Source organism: Diuraphis noxia, unplaced genomic scaffold, assembly GCF_037042655.1.
Source record: "Diuraphis noxia isolate RWA-SAM2 unplaced genomic scaffold, SU_Dnox_SAM2 contig0002, whole genome shotgun sequence".
Classification (NCBI taxonomy): Eukaryota; Metazoa; Arthropoda; class Insecta; order Hemiptera; family Aphididae; genus Diuraphis; species Diuraphis noxia.
In genome coordinates, this window is record NW_028301712.1 from 5704273 (window position 1) to 5714421 (window position 10149).

General features: G+C 29.6%; 2 protein-coding genes across 2 annotated transcripts; both read left to right on the top strand.

Moving 5' to 3' along the window:
- The first annotated feature begins 1315 nt into the window (after positions 1-1315).
- Positions 1316-3110, top strand: LOC149057980 (uncharacterized). The gene is made up of 2 exons (XM_089220294.1): positions 1316-1489; positions 1550-3110. The coding sequence occupies exons 1-2, from the start codon at positions 1418-1420 to the stop codon at positions 2768-2770; spliced, it is 1293 nt and encodes a 430-aa protein (XP_089076420.1). The 5' UTR covers positions 1316-1417; the 3' UTR covers positions 2771-3110.
- Positions 3111-6654: 3544 nt separating this feature from the next.
- LOC149057981 (52 kDa repressor of the inhibitor of the protein kinase-like) lies at positions 6655-7343 on the top strand. Its single transcript, XM_089218274.1, has one exon. It carries the CDS (start codon positions 6669-6671, stop codon positions 7341-7343), a length of 675 nt encoding a protein of 224 aa, XP_089074400.1. The 5' UTR covers positions 6655-6668.
- Positions 7344-10149: the final 2806 nt, after the last annotated feature.

Here is a 10149-nt window from a genome sequence, read left to right on the forward strand (position 1 = left end):
CTCGTAAACGTAGAATCATTACTATCACTTGCTATGCTGAAATTGCGAAAGCAAAAATAGTAAATAGCATCATGTTTAATACCATATTCTAGCCAACTAAAGCTTGAATAATAAACGGAATTAAAATCACGGTTTTGTTTCTATATTTTCTCTAATATTAACATTTGGCTGAAGCTATGCGTTTTACGATAAGTATCCTGCAATATGGCAATATAATATTATGTTGAATAATTATATTATGTATATACCTACTACTTATAGATAGTATTACATACATTATTTTTTTCTAAAAACTTTTGGTTGATGCTAATTAAAAATAAATATAAAAATGCAATTCAATTTCAATTTTTTTAGACATCAGTGAGGTTTTAAATAATACATTTGCATTTAAAATCAAATAATATATTAAAATATAATAATTTATTTACAAATTTCAATGTAATATATATTATAAATAGTATACTTACCATCTTTGTTTAGTTTTTAACAATATCAAATAAATATTATTTTATTAAATGTGTATCTTATAAAACTTCGAATATACATTATTTTTAACCATACATTTTTTCCAAAAGAATCTTAATATTTGGATATTTATTAATATTTAAGTTATTATATTATGAAGTTTAATATTTAAACTGTCTCGTTTTTTTTTATTGATATGATATAGAACTACAAATGAAGTGGAATCATAAACTATTAATACACAATGGTTTTACAAACAAATTTAAATACTATATTGGTACATTATACTTTAGAATTGTTAATCTTGTTTTTCTTTCTTGAATATAATAATAAATAAGTATGTATATTACGCTATCTATGTAAATATAATGGGTTTCTGCTGTAAAATCTTTTTTTATTTTATAATTGAGTCATAATAAAGTGATAGTAACAGTTATGCAATTTAGGGCAACAATTAAATGTATTTTCAACACTTGCCATTATATTTCTAATAAGACCCCGAAAATAAGAATTTATCCATAATAATATGAAAATAAGTAATTGAATATTATTTTATTATGCATTTTACGATTACTTTACTACGTATACCTACTATAACCGTATTATTGATATATTCTTACATTATAATATATTATATTATATTGTATTCGAGCTTTTACGGGCGTTTAAATAAATAACGGTGAAAAATTATACACCATATAGATTTTTATTGAATTTAAAAAAAATAATGTATTTTGGAGAAAAAACCACTTTATATTATACTTTGAAATAACTAAAAACAGCTTTTAATATTTTTTTAAATTTTGTTGTTATGGGAAACTAAAGTGTTCGAGATAAATATTGATCAGTAATCTACATTTTACAAATATAATTTGTCTCATTAAATTCTTAAGCTTGAAAAAGAATTAATTATATATCACTTGTACTTATTACAACATTATCATTTTGTATTATGGCAGTTCAACTTGTTGAAGGCCCAGCTACCCCGAAGTCACCGATGGATTCTAAATTGGACAGTATACACGTGAGTCTTTTTTATTATATATTACCTAACCTAACAAAACCTAACCTAACCAACCCGCAGGTCAACACGGCCAACGTCCCAACTCAGGCTACAATGGTTTTCACGAACTCACGGCAACGCCGGAACCTAAAGCGGTCGCTGGAATACAGAGAAAAAGTTAGGTTACAAAATTCACAACAATACCGGCTAGAGAAACGGGCACCATCCACATCCGATACAACTTCCTTCCCAGCCAACACCAGTTCTACATCAGCAGGAGGCGACGCGCCCAACCCTCCCAGATTCCGTGGTACCGGAGGTAATATTACATCCTCGGACCTCGAGCAACAGAAACCATTGGCCGACCGAAAACCTACCACCACCCCCTCGTCGTACCGGTCGATAAATAAATCACAACAATACCGGCTAGAGAAACGGGCACCATCCACATCCGAAACAACTTCCTTCCCAGCCAACACCAGTTCCATATCAGCACCAGTCCAACCCTCACAGATTCCGTGGTACAATGAAGGTAATATTACATCCTCGGACCTCGAGCAACCGGAACCACGGGCCAACCGACAACCGACCACCACCCACTCGTCGTACCGGTCGAAATATAAATCACAACAATACCGGCTAGAGAAACGGGCACCATCCACATCCGAAACAACTTCCTTCCCAGCCAACACCAGTTCTACATCAGCAGGAGGCGACGCGCCCAACCCTCCCAGATTCCGTGGTACCGGAGGTAATATTACATCCTCGGACCTCGAGCAACAGAAACCATTGGCCGACCGAAAACCTACCACCACCCCCTCGTCGTACCGGTCGATAAATAAATCACAACAATACCGGCTAGAGAAACGGGCACCATCCACATCCGAAACAACTTCCGTTCCATCCAACACCAGTTCTACATCAGCAGGAGACGACGAGCCAAACCCGCCCAAATTCCGTGGTACCGGAGGTAATATTACATCCTCGGACCTCGAGCAACAGGAACCACTGGCCGACCGAAAACCTACCACCACCCCCTCGTCATACCGGTCGATATATAAATCACAACAATACCGGCTTGAGAAACGGGCACCATCCACATCCGAAACAACTTCCTTCCCAGCCAACACCAGTTCTATATCAGCACGAGTCCAACCCTCACAGATTCCGTGGTACCGTGAAGGTAATATTACATCCTCGGACCTCGAGCAACCGGAACCACGTGCCAACCGACAACCGACAACCACCCACTCGTCGTACCGGTCGATATTGAGATATCACCGGAAGAGGATTACGGAGTGATGATTTTTTAAACTGTACTCATAGGTTTTGGTTATAAATTTCTCATTTAGTGAAACACTGTAAGCTTTTTGACCAACCGTCTATTATCAAATTGTTTACAATGTTCCACGAAGTAAGAAATTTATAACCGAATCCTATGCATTAAATCGTTTATAGATACAATTTTCTATGTTACGCGTGATGGGTCAGAGATAGGAAAAAAATAATTCAACATTGATCATAATATAATTTATACGGTTTTATGATTTTTTATGATTTTTCATTAGCTAAACAAAATATTAGTCCCATTATATTATTACAGTGTGATCAAGATAATTGGAAACACCCAATAACTATATGTGTAGGCTTCATACTCGTATATTTCAATTCTGCTTTTTCAGCTAACTAATAAACATTATTATACACATTTTCAAATAATTAGACTATTTTTTTGACTGTTAATTTTTTAAATAGAATGATCCATTTTTAACCACAAATTATTTTGTTTGGTATTTTTTAATGAATTTTTTTTCTAAGTCAAAAAATGACCGAGTTATTGTTATAGATTTTATGTTATTTGCAGAGGCACCTATAACAGATTATTATTAATTATTACCAATTACGTATTTTATAATCTGTTATACCCATGCAAATAACATAAAATCAAATTGCTATAACTCGGTCGTTTTTTGACTTAGAAAAGAAATTCAACCACTAAAATTCATTAAAAAATACTAAACAAAATAATTTGTGGTTAAAAATGGATCATTCTATTTAAAAAATTAACTGTCAAAAAAATAGTCTAATTATTTGAAAATGTGTATAATAATGTTTATTAGTTAGCCGAAAAAGTAGAATTGAAATATATGAAGCCTACACATATAGTTATTGAGTGTTTCCACTTATCGTGATCACACTTATAATAATAATATATAATGGGACTAATATTTTGTTTAGCTAATGATAAATCATAAAAAATTATAAAAACCGTATAAATTATATTATGATCAATGATAATCAATGATAACTACTTATCGATCGTTTATGCAACCCGACATAAATATGTATAAATAAAATGTATTAATGTATATACTTTGTGCATTAATAATTATAATAATAAATAATATCATTTATAACCCGTGTATGAATAATTATATATATACCTATGTATACAATATGACCAATAATGTGTAAATATTTTTTAAATAATACCTTATTTAATTCTTTAATTTTATTTGATATATATATTTAATTATTGTAATTTGGCTTTTTTTTCCCTGGATTTTTTTTCCTAATTTCAAAGGTTCAAATACATCAAATAAAAATATTGTGTGTCTAACAAATCAGATGTCATAATTATCATAGGACACTAAACCTGTAGAATTCGAAAATTAAAAATACCATTACGAACATGACTATTTTAGGAGTTATGCAGTACATAATTTGTATTTTGTTGTTATTACGACTACAACTTCACCAATTTTAGTCACGCATGTACAGAAATTAATTATCATGACTAATGCTATTTAAGTATGTCCATCAGTCATCAATGTGTTACATAAAAAATAATTATTAAAATATGATCCCTAAACATAAATTATCACTGTCAGTCTAAAAATTTGTATCCACTTAGAATATGATTTGTTCTAAATCGCATAAAGTGCAAGTTTGTGTGTGTTTTATTATTGTTTTTTAACAAAGCGTCAAAAGAAAACGGAAAAGAATGAGGATCGTCTGGTAAAATATTTATTATTAACCTATCAAAGGTACATTTGCACTTTAATTTTTCTTATAAGACTATTCTAAAAATGTCTCTTGTGCCAAACAAATGAACTTTTAACTCTATAGTTATGTTCCAGATGTCGCGATCCATTTGATAACGTCTTCCGTTAAAAAGTAATCGAGAGAATAAAGATTAGACAATTTTATAAACCAGTCAAGTAACTCTGATGTATAATAAGTGAACTTCTTCATTGAGTAGGTCACTTCGATGGATGCGTTAAATTTAAATTCAGTAATAAATCATTGCATAGGAAAAAAATTTTGAACGAGAATTGTGTTAGCCTATATTTCTAATGATTTTTATTATATATTTATATTTTATATTACTATACTTGTTATATATTTTTGTAATGGTACTATAATCGTTTAATTAACTGTCAAAATCTAATCACGTATATCCTAAGTATTAAATTTTACTAGCTGTTAGTCAATATTGGTATATTTTCAGTATTAGCTATTGACAATTTATTAACTAATAAGTTAGAACCTATCGATGGCGTATGTAGACTGCGCCACAAATACCTTTTTTTAATGTAAACTCTGGCAGAAAAAAAAACAGGTAAAATTGGTTCATAACTCCATAGTTTCGGTTTCTATTCCATTTTAACTTAATTGAGTTCATGTAAACTTACAATAATACCTAGGTAAGTATGCGTGTATGCTAAAAAATATAAAAAATAGTTGTCCGAACAAATCATGTAAAATAATGCATTACGTCAAAACATCATAACAAATGAATGAAATTATCATAAATTAAGTATGTTATGATTTGGTGTAATATTTTTAACAGCGAACAAAAATGATGTGATACAATTTGTAGATGTTCTAACTTCTAACTAAGTGTAATATAAATTCATTATTATAACTATTTAAAGCGTTCTCTAATAAAACTGTCTGAGTTCACAATCGCCCCTACCGATGAACCGTTGGTGTGAGTTATGACCTGTGAATACGTTTTCAAACTATAAATGGATTTAAATTAGGTATAGTAAATACCTAAATATAATTTCATCCTGAGACAAATACAATTAAATTAAAATTCAAGCTATTTGTTGAAAAACAACTAAAAACGATTTTTTTTTTTTATTTTGAAAATACCTACTCAAAATATATCGCAGTAACTTTAAATATTCTATCATTGCTTTCATTAACTTTAACTTTTACCAGACATAAAGAAAACTTCCAGATATTTAGTCTAGTTTTGAGATACTCATATTTATACATATATATTTTATGGTAATTATCATAGGCGTGTCTAGGATTCGTTCGCATGTATGGCCAAGAAAAGTTTCTTAAAAATGAAGTATACATAATAAACATTTTTATTTTTCATCCTTTATTTTGTTTCTATTTACATTTTAGTAGAATTACAATTATTTTTTTAAACTATTTTTAAAAACTAAATACTCTTATAACTCCAGACGGCGTTTTGATGGTGTCATAACTTAAATTCTTCAATTACATCGTCATAGTTTTTGTTATTGGTCATCTGTTATTCAATAAATAAAAACATTAATGAATCAAGTCTTTGCTAATAACTAATAAGTAATTGTACTACGAAGTTTTGATTTCACTATCGTTAATTTCGAAAATGCTCGCTCACAAGAGCAACTAGTTACCGGTATTGTGCTAAAAAGTACAATAACTTTATAAAATTCCAAAAAAATATTTTTTTTAAATATTCTTATCTACCTATTATTCTATGAGCAGATATCACAATATCACGTGATATCCATTAAATTACCCTTTGTCTATGATAAAAATTTAATATAATATTAATATCTGCGTGTATACCCAATGATGGTTGAATAAGTGTAGGGTAGGGAGGACCGCTAATTTCGCAGGTCTGGCCATGGCCAGATTGGCCATACCCGTAAACACGCCTATGGTCATTATTTATTCAAACTCCGTTCTAAGGTATATACGTTTGCATATTGACTGTCAGGCAGTGGCGCAACCAAAGGGGGGGTCCCCGGGTCCAGACCCCCCCCTTGAGTATTTATAAAATGGAACATTTTTTATTAATTTGGGAATATAATAATATATTGTAAGTATAATAAATTTTGTTAGCCAACTAAATAATTTTGATAACAAACCTTATCAGTTATGACATATAAGTTTAGTGAAAAAACAATTAATGTCCATAAGAGAAAATGTTAGTCTTGAATTTAACAAACTATATAATGATCTTAATGAAAGATTAAATGATTTTGAAATTAAAATTGAAATTCCTCGATTAGCTAAGCGCCAAAAACACCGCATAAATATTTCAACAAATGATCCTGAAGAATATTTCAAAATAGCTTTATTTATTCCTTTTCTTGATTCGTACATTCAACAACTGAATGATCGTTTTATAAATCATAAAAACATTATTAGTGGATTCCAAATGTTAATGAACAGTTCAACATTCAATGAAGAAAGACTTAAAGAACTTGTTGAATTTTACAGTAATGACATTGATAGTTTTGATCTTGTGAAGTCAGAAATTTTACTATGGAATCGTTATCTAGATGATAGTAACATTAAAACAAAAAATGCCATCAACATATTGAATAGTTGCAATTCAGATTTATTTCCAAATGTTTTTAAGCTTTTGCAAATACTGGTCACACTTCCTGTCACATCTTGCGAAGCTGAAAGATCATTTTCTACACTCAAACGCATTAAAACTTACTTAAGAAACTCTACGTCCGAATCGAGATTGAATGGACTAGCTGCTCTCAATATTCACTATGATATTGACGTCAAGTCCGAAGAAGTAATACAGCGTTTATCGAATTTAAAGCGTCGTTTAGACTTTATTTTATAATTTTATTTGATATATTTTCATTATATTTTTTTTTATAAGTATATACATTTTATTATTAATATGGTAACACAAATAAGTAGTATAATTTGGGGCATTCTGGATCACCTCCCCCTTAAATTTTACATGTAAAAGGATAGGCACCTCAGTATAGGCAATTTCAGTACATGCACCTCCCAAACTTGTATGAATTACTCAATATAGGCAACCCGCAACACCTATTAACCTACATTAATCACGACTGTCTGGTACGTGACTGACATATATTTTTCCCCTTCCCACATTACCTCCCCTTTTATTTCCCCTTATGAAAGAATTTTTTTTTTTAAATATAATATTCTGGTATACTATTATATTGATCCTTTGTGGACTAATGTCTCCTATATGGTATCGTGTATATTTTAATACGTAAAATACCACAAAGGATCAATATAATAGTATACCAGAATATTATATTTAAAAAAAAAAATTCTTTCATAAGGGGAAATAAAAGGGGAGGTAATGTGGGAAGGGGAAAAATATATGTCAGTCACGTACCAGACAGTCGTGATTAATGTAGGTTAATAGGTGTTGCGGGTTGCCTATATTGAGTAATTCATACAAGTTTGGGAGGTGCATGTACTGAAATTGCCTATACTGAGGTGCCTATCCTTTTACATGTAAAATTTAAGGGGGAGGTGATCCAGAATGCCCCAAATTATACTACTCAAATAAAAAATACATTTATTATTAACACAATTATTTATGTTTATATCTGTTGTAATAAAATTTTGGACCCCCCCCCCCAAGGGATATTTCTGGTTGCGCTACTGCTGTCAGGTATTAACAATATAATGTATCATGTATGATATATATAATATTATGCTATGATTTCACAAAGAAATATTAGTCATAGTAATTCAAACAAATTATAAAATATCCTTAGAAATAAAAGTTGATACGCCGTTTAGTTTCCATTCAGAACCATTTTACGTGGGTTAATGTTCATCACTGAAATAAAAATTAAAACGCATTAATCACAATGACTTACTCAAACACGTACAAAAATATAAAACCCACTAGTAAAGCGAATTCTACGATTTCTTATTACAGTTTTACAATACAAAATAAAATATTAATAAGTAGGTATAAATACAATAAATAGGTGTCATCGGTATTGGTAGATATATATATTTTTTTTATATTTTGATTGAAGCCTTTTGAATACGTAGTTTCTATTGGTGCAATAAATAACTATATAACACTTACTTATATAACTTATATAGCAGACATCGATACGAAAAGATTAAAAAAAAAAGTAATAAATGGTTTTTGCGGTTAATAAACTTGTAAGACAAAATCAATCAACTTACCCGTTCTTTGAACTTTTATTTTTCAAATTTTAATACAATTTAAAATGTTAAGTATAGATGTTCTAATTCTTTAGGTTTATAACACACTTATTCATTAAATTTGTTTTAACAATAATTAACTAGTGAGTTTTGTAAAATTTGATGTACTGGCGAGGCCCTTACCTTTATTATTTAAATAGTGTTAAATCCTGCTTTAATCGGGAATTAATCAGATCCTATTATTTTAGCCCGATTCATCAACGCAGTAAACAGCTGTCGTAGCTAATATATTTAAACTATAGGTACAGTTAATTGATAATCTATACATTTAATTACCATATATATTAATGATTCATTTTATGTAGGTAGTGTGTAAACTGTTAAGTATATGCTATACATATATGTGTTATCAATTATCATTTATCATACTATACTATTGTGGCTGTGAAAATATTTTCTCTACGTTTCACTGCAGTTATGATGTTATTTAATAATTTTCAAATTCATTCTATGAAGTGTACTGATGATTGCTCTCTGCAAACCTTAGCCTAGTAAAATAATAAAAATACAAAACAAACTATATAATTGGTGTGGGATGTAAGGGATACTTCTCACTTTACTCATCTTATCATAGGAATAGGGTAATGGCGTTTTGCGTATTGTGATGTTAAAAACATTTGTAAACAATAATAATTTAACGCATTAAAAAAATACGAGCAGCTTTCAAAAATCTGAACGATGAATATCTCCAACCTCCAAGCTTGCTTATATGTTATTATTCCATTGAATTTCAATTTTTTTTTTAAAGGTCTTTACACTCTTACCTATAACCAACACAAATATCTTAATTTTAAATTGAACTTAAACTAAAATAATAATATCACGAATTATAATTATTTAATAATACTATCTTGGGTAATCTGTTCTTTGCTCGCTCCGCTTACCAGCGCCCTGGGAGTCAGGACCCCCCGTCGGGAACGCCGACCTCACTGAGGACTTCGCCTCTTTTGCATTTTGAAATTTACATATGATATTTAAAATATACAAAATGTATATAGAGTTCTAATTAATAATAATTTGGATTTAAGACTGAAAAGAAAATTATGTAGGGATAATTTAACTTAATCCTATAAATCCCAAGCTGAGTGCTAATAATGGATAACTATTTATTCACGTAACTCTTTAATGTTTTTTTTTTATTGTATACATTGAATTGTATGTAAAATATAGACTGCGTATTTCTTGTAAGAGAACGGTTTTATGTCGAAAAGACATTTTTTGATACAATTGTTATTGTATTATTTTTTGTTTTAACGATATAATATGTAATTGAACAGTGTCAATGTTTGATGTTATTTATTATTAGAGTACCTATATTAAATCTTAATAACAACATATTATTATAATATAGTGTTATAAATCACTAATTAATTGTTATTATTATTTTTTATTGATAGTTGTTATTCATAATTAACATG